Raw genomic sequence first — 19,319 nt, 5'->3', positions numbered from 1 at the left:
TTTCCTTGATGGCCAAAAAGCTCAATTTGAGTCTCATCTGACCAGAGTACCTTCTTCCATATGTTTGGGGAGTCTCCCACATGCCTTTTGGCGAACACCAAACATGTTTGCTTATTTTTTTCTTTAAGCAATGGCTTTTTTCTGGCCACTCTTCCATAAAGCCCAGCTCTGTGGAGTGTACGGCTTAAAGTGGTCCTATGGACAGATACTCCAATCTCCGCTGTGAAGCTTTGAAGCTCCATCTGGGTTATCTTTGGTCTTTTTGTTGCCTCTGATTAATATCCTCCTTGCCTGGTCCATGAGTTTTGGTGGGCAGCCCTCTCTTGGCAGGTTTGTTGTGGTGCCATATTCTTTCCATTTTTTAATAATGGATTCAATGGTGCTCCGTGGGATGTTCAAAGTTTCAGATATTTTTTTATAACCCAACCCTGATCTGTACTTCTCCACAATTTTGTCCCTGACCTGTTTGGAGAGCTCCTTGGTCGTCATGGTGCCGCTTGCTTGGTGGTGCCCCTTGCTTAGTGGTGTTGCAGACTCTTTCAGAACAGGTGTTTATATACTGAGATCATGTGACAGATCATGTGACACTTAGATTGCACCCAGGTGGACTTTATTTAACTAATTATGTGACTTCTGAAGGTAATTGGTTGCACCAGATCTTATTTAGGGGCTTCATAGCAAAGGAGGTGAATACATATGCATGCACCACTTTTCCGTTATTTATTTTTTAGAATTCTTTGAAACAAGTTATTTTTTCATTTCACTTCACCTATTTGGACTATTTTGTGTATGTCCATTACATGAAATACAAATAAATCAATTTAAATGACAGGTTGTAATGCAACAAAATAAGAAAAACGCCAAGGGGATGAATACTTTTGCAAGGCACTGTAAATTAGATATTTCTGTGTTTCATTTTCAATAAATTTGCAAACATTTCTAAAAAACATGTTTTCACTTTGTCATTGTGGGGTATTGCTTGTAGGTGGGTGAGATGTTTTATTTATTTAATCCATTTTGAATTCAGGCTGTAAAATGTGGAATAAGTCAAGGGGTATGAATACTTTCTGAAGGCACTGTAGCTAGCTAGCTAGTGTCCAAAATGCCCCTCTATTCTCTATGTAGCCCATTCGGTGAAAAGAAATACATTTAAAATATATGACATTCTGTGTACAGTGGGGAAAAAAAGTATTTAGTCAGCCACCAATTGTGCAAGTTCTCCCACTTAAAAAGATGAGAGAGGCCTGTAATTTTCACCATAGGTGCACGTCAACTATGACAGACAAATTGAGGAAAGAAAATCCAGAAAATCACATTGTAGGATTTTTAATGAATTTATTTGCAAATTATGGTGGAAAATAAGTATTTGGTCACCTACAAACAAGCAAGATTTCTGGCTCTCACAGACCTGTAACTTCTTCTTTAAGAGGCTCCTCTGTCCTCCACTCGTTACCTGTATTAATGGCACCTGTTTGAACTTGTTATCAGTATAAAAGACACCTGTCCACAACCTCAAACAGTCACACTCCAAACTCCACTATGGCCAAGACCAAAGAGCTGTCAAAGGACACCAGAAACAAAATTGTAGACCTGCACCAGGCTGGGAAGACTGAATCTGCAATAGGTAAGCAGCTTGGTTTGAAGAAATCAACTGTGGGAGCAATTATTAGGAAATGGAAGACATACAAGACCACTGATAATCTCCCTCGACCTGGGGCTCCACGCAAGATCTCACCCCATGGGGTCAAAATGATCACAAGAACGGTGAGCAAAAATCCCAGAACCACACGGGGGGACCTAGTGAATGACCTGCAGAGAGCTGGGACCAAAGTACCAAAGCCTACCATCAGTAACACACTACGCCGCCAGGGACTCAAATCCTGCAGTGCCAGACGTGTCCCCCTGCTTAAGCCAGTACATGTCCAGGCCCATCTGAAGTTTGCTATAGTGCATTTGGATGATCCAGAAGAGGATTGGGAGAATGTCATATGGTCAGATGAAACCAAAATATAACTTTTTGGTAAAAACTCAACTCGTCGTGTTTGGAAGACAAAGAATGCTGAGTTGCATCCAAAGAACACCATACCTACTGTGAAGCATGGGGGTGGAAACATCATGCTTTGGGGCTGTTTTTCTGCGAAGGGACCAGGACGACTGATCCGCGTAAAGGAAAGAATGAATGGGGCCATGTATCGTGAGATTTTGAGTGAAAACCTCCTTCCATCAGCAAGGGCATTGAAGATGAAACGTGGCTGGGTCTTTCAGCATGACAATGATCCCAAACACACCGCCCGGGTAACGAAGGAGTGGCTTCGTAAGAAGCATTTCAAGGTCCTGGAGTGGCCTAGCCAGTCTCCAGATCTCAACCCCATAGAAAATCTTTGGAGGGAGTTGAAAGTCTGTGTTGCCCAGCGACAGCCCCAAAACATCACTGCTCTAGAGGAGATCTGCATGGAGGAATGGGACAAAATACCAGCAACAGTGTGTGAAAACCTTGTGAAGACTTACAGAAAACGTTAGACCTGTGTCATTGCCAACAAAGGGTATATAACAAAGTATTGAGAAACCAAATACTTATTTTCCACCATAATTTGCAAATAAATTCATTAAAAATCCTACAATGTGATTTTCTGGATATTTTCTTCTCATTTTGTCTGTCATAGTTGACGTGTACCTATGATGAAAATTACAGGCCTCTCTCATCTTTTTAAGTGGGAGAACTTGCACAATTGGTGGCTGACTAAATACTTTTTTTCCCCACTGTATTATGGAATGTATTTTGAATGTGTATATATAAATGTATGTAAAATGTATATCACAATATGTGTTAAATGCATCGGAAAATGTATTTAATGTATTTCAAAATACATTACATTTTAGACTATATTTCAAAATATATTTATCGATTATATTTTTTAAAGGATTTGGAAATGTCTTTTGAAATATATTACATTTGATTGTATTTGTAAGAAATATATGTTTACATTAAAATGTATGGCAATATTTAAATCATATTATAACGCCTCCAACAAGCCACTCCTCCAGATCCTCTAATAGGCTGCCACAACTACAATATATTTTGTCAAAATGTATTTTTATTGTACTTGACACATACCAAAAGCACTAAAATACATTTAAATGCATTTCAATTACTACGAAAATTACTAAAAACATGATTTAGATAGAGATTCAGAGTGTTTAATAGTCACATGTACAGGGTTGCAGGTGTGATTGCAGGGTACAGTTAAAATCATAGGCTTCGAGCTCCAACATGCAGGACTCAGTGAAATAAAATAATGAAAATGGTAATAATAAACAACAACAATAGAAATAACACTACATACATCATACCAACTGTAGCAGTGATGAATAAATAAATGTCCATTGGGGTGGAGGCAGAGTATAGACTGTTGAGGGGGTGTGGGGGAATGACCATAGGGGGCAGCATGACCATTGAGGGGAACAAGTTAAATAAAAATAATATACATATTAACAACTGCAACAGTGATGGCCATACATTATCGGTCATGTAGTGACTATAATTTGTCATTATTTAATTAAGCTGAAGAGAGAAACTGACCACGCATTTTGTATTTTTAAGTCTCTTGAGATGGGAAAATAGTTTTTTATTGAACATGTGCTCTTTATGACAGAATGTTAAAATTAGGTGAACTCAAAATACTGTATATCTTTTTTTTACTCACCATAACAATTTAAATTATATCACTTCCAAGGTTTTGGGTTGGTTGCCAAAAAAAATGATCTCCATTGATCAATACATAAAGAGTAATTTAAGAATCCTCTGAAGGGCCAAACTATGTCTTATGCTGAATTAGGAACCACTTTGGCCACCCTGTAAACTAGATGTCATAGCCATGCATTTCTGGAATTATCAGGCATTACATGCATTTGAGCAAAGTATAATATATTGAAATAAATAAAAAAATCTGATGGGAGTGCAAGACTTTTGACCCGAGCCCTTTGTGGCATTTAAGACGCAGTCTTTTGCTTAGAAAAAAGGAGAAAGAAGGGGATTTTACTTCAGGTTTTACCTCGGGAATGGTGAAATTAGAAATAGAAAATGGTATGTTTGAATGTTGGTGATTGTCACATAATGAAAATGTTTTAAAGAAAGAATTAGAAAGTTGTCCTTATGATTGACATTAAAACATTCACATTAAATTGTGTTTTTTAAGTCCTTTTAAGTTGATCTGAGTCAGAGAATATTAATATTTCTACTTTGTTGTAGGTGTCGGACATCACAACCAGGATCGCAGCTCTGAAGATCGCAGGTCTCAACATAGTCCCACAGAACCGCTTTTCTAAGCCCAAGAAACAGCCTAAGGTACTGGACCAGACCAGGCCACTTAGGACTAGGACCAGGAGGTTTTCCTGATCAGCAGTTTGGGGTCAGGAAAAACTCAGGGTCCCAACTTGTCACTCACTAAAAATGTTTAACAAACACATACCGTGTGATTTTCTAATAAACTAATCAAGTGTCACGTGACTCTCTGCAGCCACAAACATTTGACTCGTCACGTCAAACGAGGAGGCGGCTACCTGCTCCACCCTTGAAGGGTTAGATATACATACATACAGTATGTAATTATATATGCCATATAGCGGTAACTGCCAAAATAAAGGAAACACCAACATAAAGTGTCTTAGTAGGGCGTTGGGCCACCACGAGCCAGAACAGCTTCAATCCACCTCGGCATAGATTCTACCAGTGTCTGGAACTCTATTGGAGGGATGCGATACCATTCTTCCATGAGAAATTACATTTTTGGGTGTTTTGTTGATGGTGGTGAAAAATGCTGTCTCAGGGGCCGCTCCAGAATAACCCCTGCCATGACCCCATAAGTGTTCAGTTGGGTTGAGATCTGGTGACTGAGACAGCCATGGCATATGGTTTACATGCTCATCAAACCATTCAGTGACCACTCGTGCCAAAAGATAATGGCCTGCCCAGCATTTTTATACATGACCCAAAGCATGATGGGACGTTAATAGCTTCATTAACTCAGGAACCACACCTGTGTGGAAGCACCTGCTTTCAGTATATTTTTTATCCCTCAGTCACTCAAGTTTTTCCATTATTTTTGCAGTTACCTGTATATGCCAAGATAGTCACACATTTACTACATTCACATTAGTTCCTGTTTTCAATAGTGTGTGGTCTCATGTTTTGTATTTTGACCCACATGCCTTATCTCTTCTCAGATAAAGAAACCTAAGCCGGACTGACCAGGCATGTTGACCCCTGCCATGACCCCTTAACTCCCCCCACACCAGTGCCTTGAGCCCCTTGTCCAGTCAGGATGGTACCATCAGTGTCCAGTAAGAGGGGTGCTATCTGCCTTTAACCAACCACCAGGACACTACAGAGTACAGACTGACAGTTTTACCACTACTTCTGGCACTGTGGATAAAGACGAGAGTTGTACATTTCTTTATAATAAGAGATGAAAATAGTAGCTACATACTTTATGTAAATTTGATGTAAAAAATAAATGAATTAAGTTAAGAAACAAAGCAGTGGTTTTATAGAATCTTTATCTTAAATATGCTGTTGAGTGAAATGTCAATCATCTCTTTGTTATTGGACCTTTCAACCAATCGGTGACCAGAGCCATTTTTATATAGCATAACGAGAACGTTGTTATGACGAATGAGATGTAACTAACAAGCTGTGTGGCTATTGGCTGAAAGGCAAGCTATGATTTATACTACTGCTTGTTTTAACATGTTTTTAACAGTTAACCTGTTTGATAAATATTTATAAAAGACACTGGTCTATCATTGTTATGGGAACAATCATTACAAAAGAGACAATTATTGAAATACGTGCTAAATAACATCCTTAATTTAAAAAAACAATCAGCAATGATTAGTCTTATACTGTATTAATATGGGTCATACAGAATATTATACTTTCAGGTAGACAGAAAGTCTCATATGGTTGTTAGTTCTTTGTAACCTTGAACATCTGATGTTTGATATTACGTTGTAATTTATGTACAATAAAATAACAATTTAATTACTTTTGGCTTATCATTGTGCTCCTACAGACAGATGTTTCACTGTGTAGGCTACCTGTAGTTGTCTTCCACAATTACAATTGTGGGAACAAAGTCATGAACTAAAGCCGTGAAGTAATCAATCTTGAGATTCATCCACACACAGAGCTTTGCAAACCTTAAGGAGATGGAAAAATATGTTTGTTTGGGTTTTTGAGCTGAGGAAGTGGCACCAGTGTCTAACATTCCTCCGGTCCTGATGGAGCCTGGGACCTCTCAATTGCATGCTCCTCGCGTCCTGGGTTTTTGAGAAGGAGATGAGGAGAGAGGACACGAGGAGTATGCAATTGAGATCTTCCCAGGGCTTCTTTCTGGAGAAATAAAGGCCATCTTTATGGAAACAAACTTCAACAGTTCTTTGGCTGCGTTTACACAAGCCATTTTTTTCACTAAATTGGTCTTTCGACCAATCAGATCAGTGCTGAAAAATATTTGATGTGAAAAGATCTGAAATGATTGGTCAAAAGACCAATTAGTGGAAAAAATATCAGAATTGGGCTGCCTGTCTAAACACAACCTTTATGTTCTAATGAGTGGCGCAGTGGTCTAAGGCACTGCATCGCAGTGCTAGCTGTGCCACTAGAGATCCTGGTTAGAATCCAGGCTCTGTCGTAGCCGGCCGCGACTGGGAGACCCGGCAGGGATGTAGCTCAGTTGGTAGAGCATGGTGTTTGCAACGCCAGGGTTGTGGGTTCGATTCCCACGGGGGGCCCATATGAAAAAAATGAAATAACGTATGCATACACTCACTAACTGTAAGTCGCTCTGGATAAGAGCATCTGCTAAATGACGTAAATGCAATGAGTGCTTCCAAGAGCACCCTCTAACATCCACTTGTTTCACCCAAGCAGTGCTCCTGCCTTTGTTTTCCATAGATATTCAACAGCATCCTACCTCCACTGCCTGCATTTAGTAAACACTACTAAATGACCTGAGAGGTATAGGTAAATTCATCTGTCCAGTTCAATGTATTATGTGTCCAGTCCTCTGCAATCACAGCATTCTCACACGAATTAGAAATGTTTCAAATGTCATGAAAATGACAGCAGGTAAAGCATATTTACAGTAGAGAATCATCAATACATTGTTCAAGCATGTCCTGAAGCTGTCGTTGAGTTCAGTCACTCTGCATAGGCCCGAGATTCTCCTGAGGCACTGCCATTTCAATCTCCAGTCAGCTGTAGCAGTGCATTCCACCAGGAAAACAAAACCTGTTAAACATGCCGATGACATTCTTAGCTTATGTATTTAATTGTTTTTGAAATCAGCTAGTTTTTCCTCCTCAGCAGCTCTGAACCTTGAGGTTTTTATGTGCTAAATAAAAGGCCATCTATTGGTTCAAGGAATTCCACTTGACACAGTTCTTCCACGGTACAACTGAAGAAGGCCGAAACATGTTGGTTTTTAACAATATATACGTTTTTTCCCCCTACAAACGTCCATTTGTCCTCTAAGTATCTGAATACGGTCTCTCACAAATCCAGTCTGTTCCTCTATTCATGCACCTTAGTTGGAATGCAAGGTAGCGAAAGCATACATTCTCCTTCCACAGTATAAAATACTAGTTTCCCCCAAAGCCTCCTGAATGGTCAGGTCTTGTTAGTTCTGGTCAGATCCGGTCCAGTTCCGATCCGGTTAGTTCCAGTCAGGTCCGGTCAGCAATGGTCTGACAGGAAGCGTTCTCTTTGGTTGGGGACGATGAAGCCGTCCTTGCCGTCCATGAAGCTCTCCCTGCGGTCGTGGCCGGAGATGATGAAGGTGTGTTTGGGGTCGATGACCACCAGACTGTCCTTCTCCAACCCTGCAGCCTCCACCTCGGCGTACACAGGATTCCCAGAGCCGCGACGGAACTTCATCTTCATGACCGGCCAGCGTGCGGGCCGCCTCTGGGTTCGGAAGCACAGGTAGAAGAACTGAAAGGAGGTTTGTGCTAAAAAAATACGTATTAGAGGAGCTTCCCTAAAATGTGTAACTACTCCATGTAGGCATAAACAAGGTCTGATGTTCTGTCTGATGAAGGTCTTCAATGACCTAAATGTCACAGTGTGTTAAGCCTTTAACAAAATACATCAAATTAGATGTGCTCTCAGTGACTTCCCTTACCAAATCAAGGTGTAAATAAAGGCATATTAATCTTTGTGAGTGCCAGCAGGGGGCAGTAGGCCTACTTACCTCAATGAAGAATAGGCTGGCGCTGGAGGTCGGGTGGTTGTACATGTACACCGTTGCTATGACAGCTGCTGCCATGGCAATCATGGCCAGCGAGATGCCCACCAGGAGACCAGTCTGTAGGTGCACGTCTCTCTGCTCCTCCTCTGGCTCGTCCACTTCAGCAGCTGGAGGGGGAGAAGTAACGGACGATACCTAACGTTGGAGGAATCTTCACTGTTTGCTGGGTTGTTGCTCATATCTGGGTCAAAATAATATTTGTTTTCATAAAAATGCTTTAGGTGTGTTTTATTTAGCTTGCCAGTGTAATGGAACCAATGTAATAGTCTTAAAAGTGCAAACCCTGCCTATCGTGATCATATGTTTTATTCATGAGAATGTTGGAACCATGCAAGAGATTGGCAACCACTTACACGCTTCTTTTACTGTGTGCAGGGAAATCTTTGTGTCATCTGAAAGAAGAAAAATACATATGGATGTGTAAATGATTTGTTTGGACACCAAGGGCCCAATTAAATCAAAACTGGTCACCAGCTTTCTGAGGCCTGTAGTTAATGTTTACCCCAGAGCCATATAGGCATGTATGCGTTCATAAACAGTATACGATGAGAACATACAGTACCAGTCAAAAGTTTGGACACACCTACTCATTCCAGGGTTTTTCTTTATTTTTACTATTTTATACATTGTAGAATAATAGTGAAGACATCAAAACTATGAAATAACACATATGGAATCATGTAGTAACCAAAAAAGTGTTCAACAAATCAAAACATATTTTGTATTTGAGATTCTTCAAATAGCCACCCTTTGCCTTGATGACAGCTTTGCACACTCTTGACATTCTCTCAACCAGCTTCATGAGGTAGTCACCTGGAATGGATTTCAATGAACAGGTGTGCCTTCTTAAAAGTTCATTTGTGGGATTTCTTTCCTTCTTAATGCGTTTGAGCCAATCAGTTATGTTGTGACATGGTGGGGGGGTATACAGAAGATAGCCCTATTTGGTAAAAGACCAAGTCCATATTATGGCAAGAACAGCTCAAATAAGCAAAGAGAAACAACAGTCCATCATTACTTTAAGACATGAAGGTCAGTCAATATGGAACATTTCAAGAACTTTTAAAGTTTCTTCAAGTGCAGTCGCAAAAACCATCAAGTGCTATGATGAAACTGGTTCTCATGAGGACCACCACAGGAATGGAAGACCCAGAGTTACCTCTGCTGCAGAGGATAACTTAATCAGAGTTACCAGCCTCAGAAATTGCAGCCCAAATAAATGCTTCACAGAGTTCAAGTAACAGACACACCTCAACATCAACTGTTCAGAGGGGACGGTGTGAATCAGGCCTTCATGGTCGAATTGCTGCAAAGAAACCACTACTAAAGGACACCAAGAAACACGAGCAATGGACATTGGACCGGTGGAACTCTGTCCTTTGGTCTGGAGTCCAAATTTGAGATTTTTGGTTCCAACCACCGTGTCTTTGTGAGACGCGGTGTGGGTGAACGGATGATCTCCGCGGTGGTAAAGCATGGAGGAGGAGGTGTTATGGTGTGGGGGTGCTTTGTCGTGACACTGTCTGTGATTTGTTTAGAATTCAAGGCACACTTAACCAGCATGGCTACCACAGCCTTCTACAGTGATACACCATCCCATCTGGTTTGGGCTTAGTGAGACTATCATTTGTTTATCAACAGGACAATGATCCAACACACCTCCAGGCTGTTTAAGGGCTATATTACCAAGAAGGAGAGGGATGGAGTGCTGCATCAGATGACCTGGCCTCCACAATCCCCTGACCTCAACCCAATTGAGATGGTTTGGGATGAGTTGGTCCGCAGGGTGAAGGAAAAGCAGCCAACAAGTGCTCTGCATATGTAGGAACTCTTTCAAGACTGTTGGAAAAGCATTCCAGGTGAAGCTGGTTGAGAGAATGCCAAGAGTGTGCAGAGCTGTCATCAAGGCAAAGGGTGGCTACTTTTAAGAATCTCAAATATAAAATATATTTTGATTTGTTGAAAACTTTTTGGTTTACTACATGATTCCATGTGTGTTATTTCATAGTTTTGATGTCTTCACTATTATTCTACAATGTAAAAAATAGTAAAAATAAAGAAAAACCCTTGAATGAGTAGGTGTGTCCAAACTTTTGACTGGTAGTGTACCTTCCACCCTCCCCAGTCCGACATAGACAGATACCCAGTGAGAAGCATCATTCAGCAGATAAGGTCAGCGTGTGCAGTATGGTGCCAGTGTGCAGTATTTGTCATTGCGTTGTATAAGCGGCTGCACAATTATCTGACAGCAGGCTGGGAAATAGCTGCAGACCGGACCCTCGTCATCTCTACGTTCCTGAGCAACTAAAGCAAACACAAACCGCAGCCCAACTCCCATTCTATATCCTTCTACCCGAAGTGTGCATTTGTTCACTTCCAGGTGTGCACTTGTTCACTTCCCATCAAGTGGTTTCAAAGCATTGGATTGTGTAAGCAGGAGTGAACTAGAACGAGTTTACACTATTTCTTGCACCACTTCAGTCTTTTAAAATATGAAGTCATTGTAAACCCACGAGGGCTTGGTAAATGTTAAGTCATAGTAAAAGGGTTTGGTAAATGTCACTCACTCATCCTAGCATCCCCATGGCGCCAAATGGTAAACGTGTCTTGATCAAAAAGGCCAGGTAGTGGTACTACTACTTACCCACCGTAGGAGCACTGGTGAAGGGGAGGGCAGTGGTGACATTGGGTATGGGTCTGGTTGTAGTAGTGGTAGTGGTAGTGGTGGTAGTGGAGGTAGTCGTGGTGATGGAGGTGGTAGTCCGTTGTCGCACTGTTCTTGTCGTGGCAACTGGAGTGGTTGTAGTGTGAGCATTAGGAACATTGTAAGGTGTTGTGGTGTTGGTGTTGGTGTGAACCATCTGAACACAGCTCTGGTTTTTCCCCTGTGAAATCAAGACAGCGTGAATTAGTTTCCAGTTTTGAAATAGTTTCCTTGAGGCAGAAGAAAACAAATGAAGTGAATAGTGAACTGTTCAATACCTCTTCAGGACAGCCCTTATCTATCCAGTCCTGACGATGCCGGTCGAAGCCACTGGAGCACCTGTTATAAATAACAGAACAGAACAACCATTAGGACACAACGTGGTACTCATATGGTAGCGATAGGTTGTTACTTTTCTCTATGAACTCATGTCACAGCAAAATTCCACTGTATGCATTCTGTACCTACAAATGGCAACAACAAACTTGACCTGGACTTGACTTTTACCTGTGTAGTCTGCTGCACCAGCTGCAGTTGAAGCTGATCTCAGATGACACACAGGGTCCACAGCTGGAGAACTGAAGACAAGCTGAGAGAAAAAAAGCGAGATCCTAGTACCCCAAAAGTTGCACATTTTTGCTCTAGCCCAGCACAAATCATTACCATAGATCTAACTGTAAAGAACCCTGTAGACTTAAGCCCCGTTTATGCCTGGTTCTAACATGTGTCCTTTGCCCTGATCTAATCCGCATTCTGATTGTGCCCACATTTTTGGACAGGTGTAGACAATTAAAAGACGCATTGTGGTCTGATTGTGATCAGATCTTCCTGAACACCTCCAGAGGTAGTCTTGATATCTTACAAGTGTAGTCGGATCTGGACAGTGAAACCATTCAAATCATCATTATACAGCCCTCTAAAACCATTGACAGGTGGCACCATTGACTTATGGCATCAATATACAGTCCATTCCGAAAGTATTCAGACCCCTTCACTTATTCTATATTTTGTTAAGCACCATTGACTTATGGCATCAATATTCAGTGCATTCGGAAAGTATTCAGACCCCTTCACTTTTTCCACATTTTGTTACGTTACCGCCTTATTCTAAAATTGATTAAATTGTTTTTTCCCCTCATCAATCTACACACAATACTCCATAATGACAAAGTAAAAACAGGTTTTTAGACATTTTAGCAAATGTATAAAAATTACAAACTGAAAAATCACATTTACTTAAGTATTCAGATCCTTTACTCAGTACTTTGTTGAAGCACCTTTAGCAGCAATTACAGCCTCAAGTCTTCTTGGGTATGACGCTACAAGCTTGGCACACCTGTATTTGGGGAGTTTCTCCCATTCTTCTCTGCAGATCCTCTCAAGCTCTATCAGGTTGAATGGGGAGTGTCGTTGCACAGCTATTTTCAGGTCTCTCCAGAGATGTTAGATCAGGTTCAAGTCCGGGCTCTGGCTGGGCCACTCAAGGACACTCAGAGACTTGTCTCGAAGCCAGTCATATGTTGTCTTGGCTGTGTGCTTAGGGTTGTTGTCCTGTTGGAAGGTGAATCTTCACCCCAGTCTGAGGTTCTGAGTGCTCTGGAGCAGGTTTTCATCAAGGATGGCTCTGTACTTTGCTCCGTTCATCTTTCCCTCAATCCTGACTAGTCTCCCAGTCCCTGCCACTGAAAAACATCCCCACAGCATGATGCTGGCACCACCATGCTTCATCGTAGGGATGGTGCCAGGTTTTTATTCCAGACGTGACACTTGGCATTCAGGCCAAAGAGTTCAATCTTGGTTTCATCAGACCAGATCATTTTGTTTCTCATGGTCTGAGAGTCCTTTAGGTGCCTTTTGGCAAACTCCAAGAGGGCTGTCATGTGCCTTTTACTGAGGAGTGGCTTCCATTTGGCCACTCTACCATAAAGGCCTGATTGGTGGAGTGCTGCAGAGATGGTTGTCCTTCTGGAAGGTTCTCCCATCTCCACAGAGGAACTCTGGAGCTCTGTCAGAGTGACCATTGGGTTCTTGTCACCTCCCTGACCAAGGCCCTTCTCCCCCGATTGCTCAGTTTGGCCGGGCTGCCAGCTCTAGGGAGAGTCTTTGTGGTTCCAAACTTCTTCCATTTAATGATGGAGGCCACTGTGTTCTTGGGGACCTTCAATGCTGCAGACATTTTTTGGTACCCTTTCCCAGATCTGTGCCTCGACACAATCCTGTTTTGGAGGTCTACGGACAAATCCTTCGACCTCACGGCTTGTTTTCAACTGTGGGACCTTATATAGACAGTCATATAGTCATGTCCAATCAATTGAATTTACCACAGGTGGACTCCAATCAAGTTGTAGAAACATCTCAAGGATGATCAATGGAAACAGGATGCAACTGAGCTCAATTTTGAGTCTCATAGCAAAGGGTCAGTTTTTAATTTGGAATAAATGTGCAAAAATGTCAAAAAAACCTGTTTCACTTTGTCATTATAATACATTACGTAACAAAATGTGGAAAAAGGGAAGGGGTCTGAATACTTTCCGATAGCACTGTATGTCTTAAAATATCTGTCAAATGATTTGCATACAGGGAGAGACCAGGAAATCAGGTCACACAGTGGACACAGTGGACAGATAAGAGACACTATTTTAACACTATGTGTAGACGCAAGTCTGAAAATGTGGGCAAAATCAGAATGTGGACAATATCAGGAAACAGGACACATGTTAGAACCAGGTATTAACGGGGCTATAGACTTACTGGGCAGAGGAAGCATCTCAACCGCTGTAGAGTTGGCGATCTTGGACTTGAGGATGTCCACTTTGTGGTACTCATAGATGGTCCTCCTGCGAACATCTGGCATAATGAGAAGGTTGTCAATGGTGGTCAGACTGCAGTCAGGTCTAATCATACTGGAGGACCAGGGATGAGGGGGGGGAACGACGACACAGAGACACTCTCAGTAGAGTAGTGAAGTATGATGGTACTCACTGGGTATCTGCTCAATCTCATGAAGCACCACAAATGCATCTGAGAGGCCCACTTTGACAGGGTGGTTCAATGACCTGATCTCACTGATGTCAATGGGAACCTACACACAGGACAATGAGGTGTACAAATGAACTACAATTAAAGCTAATGGCAAATAACTCTACTTCTCTAGAATAAGTAACAGTTAGCGAGGAAGAGGGGCGTCACCTCTTTGTAGGCAAAGACGATGCGTCCGTCGCTGTGCAGAGCAGTCTGGAAGGTAAATGGACCTTGACTGACACTGTCCTGCAGGTGAACCTGATCCCACTGGACTACCAAGGCTGTGCCTAGAGGACAGACAGAGAAACACACACAGGCTGGTTAAAACCACCAACGTTGTGATTGATACACAAAGACAGTAGCTATGTTATTTCACTGCACATGGATAAGGTTAGTTGTCATTGACTTTTCTAAAAAACCTTTGATTGACTGAGCAGGGCTTAGCATCTATAGAGACACAATTGCCTGTTTGGCTCTATGTCTATATGTCTTACCGTTGTCAAAGTAACTGATAGTGGAGTTTGTGGACATACTGGGGTCAAAGTTGGCCATCAGAGGGGCGATGTACTGAGTGGCTGTCAGCATCCTGTGGATGACATCTCCTGTGTAGATGAAACCTGGTGGAGAGCGTGCGCACACACACACACACACACACACACACACACACACACACACAGCTCTTATTTCAGGAAGTGATGGTGGAGGTCTCTTATAATGGTGCTAATGGTCACATACTCATTCTCATACATCAGAGTTTGACGTACCACCAGTTGCCACTGTGATTTCTCTCAGTATGTGACCATAGAAAGGGAAGTCAAAGGACAGATGAACTCTCTGAAAGAAGAAAAACCACAAACACAAAGTTGAGTTCCAGTGACAAGACAAGGTGACACAAGGTATGAGTAATCATCACTTATATTGTAAAAGTCATACAGTGTAGTATGTAAACATACAGTCGACTCCTGATAAATGCAAGAGCTAGGTGCTGACTTGTCATGACAGCATGCACTAAACAGGAGCATGCCGTTATCCCTGATGGTTTGATATCCCCTGCCCTAAGGCTGCGTACCGCTGCTTGTCTGTGTGTGTTGGACAGCAGGCCGTGGATCTTCCCCTTCCCTGGGTCCAGCTGGTCTATGTCCACCCACAGAGATTTACCAGCAGTCTCTGCAGCCCCGTATATCTTAGAGGTGTAGTAGTTATGGTTCATATCCTGGGATAAACAACATTCATGTTAGAATTCAGTGTTTCCTGGGATAAACAACATTCATGTAAGAATAAATCAGTGTTTCCCAACTCCAGTCCTCCAGTACTCCCAACAGTACACAGTTTCGTTGTAGCCCTTGACAAACATGCCTCATTCAACTCGTTGAGGGCTTGATGATTAGTTGACAAGTTGAATCAGGTGTGCTTGTCCAGGGTTACAATAGAAATGTGTACTGTTGGGAAACACTGTGTTCGATGGTATACACTATAAGTCCTGAATATGTGCTGAACAATGAGAGATAATTTCAAGCTTGATTCTGACATTGAGATATAGAGTGTGTAGAGTTCTATATTTACATTTTAGTCATTTAGCAGACACTCTTATCCAGAGCGACTTACAGTTAGTGAGTGCATACATTTTATTTTTATATACTGGCCTCCCGTGGGAATCGAACCCACAACCCTGGCGTTGCAAGCACCATGCTCTACCAACTGAGCTACACGGGGCTATATCATGTCAATATGACAGTTAGAACAAGAAACATTATTAAACATTACAGGGTCCTGACTTTTCCTAAACACAAGACCTGGCCAAGAAACACTCTGGGGTCTAATTAACTAGGGCTCAGAGTTTTTTACTGGCCTGGTCATGATGGAAAACACCTGGCCCTTAAAATGGTTGTTGTTGTTGTTGTTATTGTTATTGTTGTTGTTCCTACTTCAATCTGGGAGCTGTTGTCATGTCTCTCCTCAGTCAGTAGGTCATCCTGGTCCTTGTAGTGGCCGTGGCGGTCGTCACTGGCCCAGCTCGAGGCCCCCGGCCTGGGGGTGGCCAGCCACCTCCTCCACCTCTGGCTGGAGGATGCCTGGTCCTCAGACACACTCTCCAGACCTGGACCAAACAAAAACACGTTCAGATACATGAGGTGTGCTTGATTTAGCCTGATACAATGGAACCAATGCAAAAGTGCAAACCCCCCTGAATTTCGCTCAAGCTAAATCAACCGCACACTTCAAAGTATTTGACACATAATGTATTTGATCCAGATCTGACACTCCTCTAGAGAGGGCCAGCCCCTGCACACCAGCATGGGAGACCCCTGAGGAGAGTAGAAGGGGCTCCCTATGACATAGTGTGCTGGTTATGTTTCATCTCACCAGTGTTTGAAAAGGGCCCAGGAATCTCCTATGTGAGGGTGACAATGACATGTTGAACGTCTTCAGACAGAGACAGTCCTTGGAACTAAACCCATCTTTATATACTAGCCTACATCTGCCTGCATGCCAGTGTCAACATGAGACAGACACAGACAGCATACTAACGTCTCTTCCCTGGGCAAAACAAACATCCACCCCCACTCAATCATCCTGCCAGGGACAGCAGTGCATCTAAACTCCCCCCTCTTTTCGCAGGAGAGAGTGAAAGGCTGCCGCACATTCTTCACACTAGCAGGCCCAACCCAGAGGTTATGGGGGCAGCTATGATGGAGGAAGACATGTTGTGAGTTTCATAGAGTGTGTCACATAGTGTTCTACTATCAACAGCAGACTTAGAATTGTTATTGTGGTTTGGAGACATATAGAACACCTTAAAGAACTGGTTTAATGGGCAGTCTGCAGTTCAAACAATAAGAAAGCGGGCACCCTGGTAAATAGCTTAGGGATGGGGCTGGAGAAATGTAGCCACTGTCAACTTCTTAGACAGAGCTATGGATGCAAGGACTGACCATCCATGAGATCAAATTAACAGTTTTAATCATGTTTTGAGGCTATACAGTGTTTGTTTACAATTACTTTGCTTACAAACAAAAGAGTAAAACAAGCTTATATTTTGGGTGCTGATGGGGTAAGACAGTTGAACTAAGCTCATGAGGCATTTATAAGTTATATTCTTCAAGAATCAATGGGTATATAAATGGGTACAATAATGAATGTAGCAATTGCATATTGCCCATTTAATGAGCCATGAACTGACACTAAAGCAGTAATAAACCTACATGCATGTCAGTAAAGTGACATTTCTGTAGCAAGTCCTGTTATCTTGTTAAGTTAAACTTTTCTCCTCTTATCTTAGGAAGGTCCCTTGGGAAGTATTCTATTATATGCCAGACAACCGTGTCCACTCTTTAAGGATTCAGTATTGCAGTGATGTAGCCTATCACAGCATTTTATCCTGTACTTTTATGGTCTAATGTTTACAGTAATTTATTCAATATTTTGATTTATTTAAAAGGTGAATAACTTGCCAAAACATTAAGGCTATACAGAAATCTTAGTGCACATGGCTGAGCTTCAAAAAACAAAACACACCAGAGAGAACAATAATGACTTACAATAAATAAAGACTATTTTAAAATAATGACTTACGATAAATAAAGACTACTTTAAATAATGACTTACTATAAATAAAGACTACTTTAAATACTGACTTACAATAAATAAATACTATTTTAAATAATGACTTACGATAAATAAAGACTACTTTAAATACTGACTTACAATAAATAAAGACTATTTTAACTAATAACTTACAATAAATAAAGACTATTTTAAATAATGACTTACAATAAATGATTACTATTTTTAATGCTGACTTACAATAAATAAAGACTGTTTTAAATAATGACTTACAATAAATAAAGACTGTTTTCAATAATGACTTAAAATAAATAAATACAATTTCAAATGATAACTTACAATAAATTAAGACTATTTTAAATAATGACTTGCAATAAATAGAGACTATTTTAAATAATTACTTGCAATAAATAAAGACTACTTTAAATACTGACTTACAATAAATAAAGACTATTTTAAATAATGACTTACAATAAATAAAGACTACTTTAAATACTGACTTACAATAAATAAAGACTATTTTAACTAATAACTTACAATAAATAAAGACTATTTTAAATAATGACTTACAATAAATGATTACAATTTTTTATGCTGACTTATAATAAATAAAGACTATTTTTAATAATGATTTACAATAAATAAAGACTGTTTTAAATAATGACTTACAATAAATAAAGACAATTTCAAATGATGACTTACAATAAATAAAGACTATTTTTAATAATGACTTACAAAAAATAAAGACTATTTTAACTAATTACTTACAATAAATAAAGACTATATTAAATAACGACTTACTATAAATAAATACTATTTTAATTGATGACTTACAATAAATAAATACTATTTTAAATAATGACTTACCACTTGCATGCATTAATTCCACATTACTTATTTGATACTGGAAAACTAGAAATATTCCGGTGATAAAATTGAGAGTCTTCGTCATCATCACCCCAAGGCACACTATCAAATAAAAACTCTGTTTGACAACTATTCATCTGGATAGGGCCTTTTGGTTTGAAGTATCAAGGCTGTACTATTGCATCAGAAGGTTGTCCACTTCTCAAACAAAAACGCTGAGCAGGGTATGAAATAAAATCCAGTAGTTGCATTTTTAACATAAACTACTAAACATTTCAATAGCAATACTTCCCGTCGCCGGGAAATGCCCATTTAACAAGAATTAAGAATCCGAATTGGCTAACTCTATTCGTCTTGGAAAGGTTGTGTGATCACTTGATAGGGCTAAGTAGGTCTAAGATAATACGTCTGTTGACAATGACTTGAGTGCGATGCTGAAGTTATTATTGTCTCTCTCCATCTTGCATGGTCATCTCCATTATAATAAGTTGAGGGTGGAGACAGTGCATAAGCGTTGGAAACTTTGTGCACACGCCTCAAAACAGTGAGTCTGCCACCGTGCTGAGTAGATTAGGTACTCCCACTCCTTCTCTCTCTCTCTCCTTCTCGCTCTCTTTCTCTCTCTCCCCCGCTCTCTCTCTCTCCCTCTCTCTCTCTCTCTCTCTCTCTCTCTCTCTCTCTCTCTCTCTCACTCTCTCTCTCTCTCTCTCTCTGTGTGTGTACTGTGTGTGTGTTTTCTCACCTGCATGAGAGCGAGTTCCTGTGAGAATTCCTTGGATTGGATGAGTGTGACATATCTCACAAGGCTAAGAGTGCTTTCCAACCTCTGTGTGTGTGTGTGTGTGAGAGAGAGA

General features: G+C 40.9%; 1 protein-coding gene and 1 pseudogene across 2 annotated transcripts in view; one reads left to right on the top strand and one right to left on the bottom strand.

Annotated features, from left to right (window-relative positions):
* LOC311146281 (rab effector MyRIP-like) overlaps positions 1-5,247 on the top strand; it is a 33,325-nt pseudogene extending 28,078 nt beyond the window's left edge. Inside the window, exons 13-14 of the transcript in view lie at positions 4,250-4,345; positions 5,224-5,247. The product of the transcript in view is annotated as a rab effector MyRIP-like (transcript). The remainder of the gene's footprint in view (positions 1-4,249; positions 4,346-5,223) is intronic.
* Positions 5,248-7,735: 2,488 nt separating this feature from the next.
* LOC311146236 (plexin domain-containing protein 2-like) lies at positions 7,736-18,553 on the bottom strand (the record flags this gene model as incomplete). The annotated part of the gene is made up of 14 exons (XM_084182740.1): positions 7,736-7,966; positions 8,253-8,416; positions 8,663-8,701; positions 10,954-11,194; positions 11,292-11,352; positions 11,521-11,602; positions 13,765-13,860; positions 13,996-14,095; positions 14,203-14,321; positions 14,529-14,651; positions 14,799-14,868; positions 15,104-15,247; positions 15,960-16,132; positions 18,466-18,553. 14 exons carry the CDS (start codon positions 18,551-18,553, stop codon positions 7,736-7,738), a joined length of 1,731 nt encoding a protein of 576 aa, XP_084038866.1.
* Positions 18,554-19,319: the final 766 nt, after the last annotated feature.

The sequence above is a fragment of the Coregonus lavaretus genome (assembly GCF_964263955.1).
Source record: "Coregonus lavaretus genome assembly, chromosome: 19".
Taxonomy (NCBI): Eukaryota; Metazoa; Chordata; class Actinopteri; order Salmoniformes; family Salmonidae; genus Coregonus; species Coregonus lavaretus.
The sequence above is the reverse complement of the archived record's forward strand: the minus strand, read 5'-3'. Positions and strand labels throughout refer to the sequence as shown.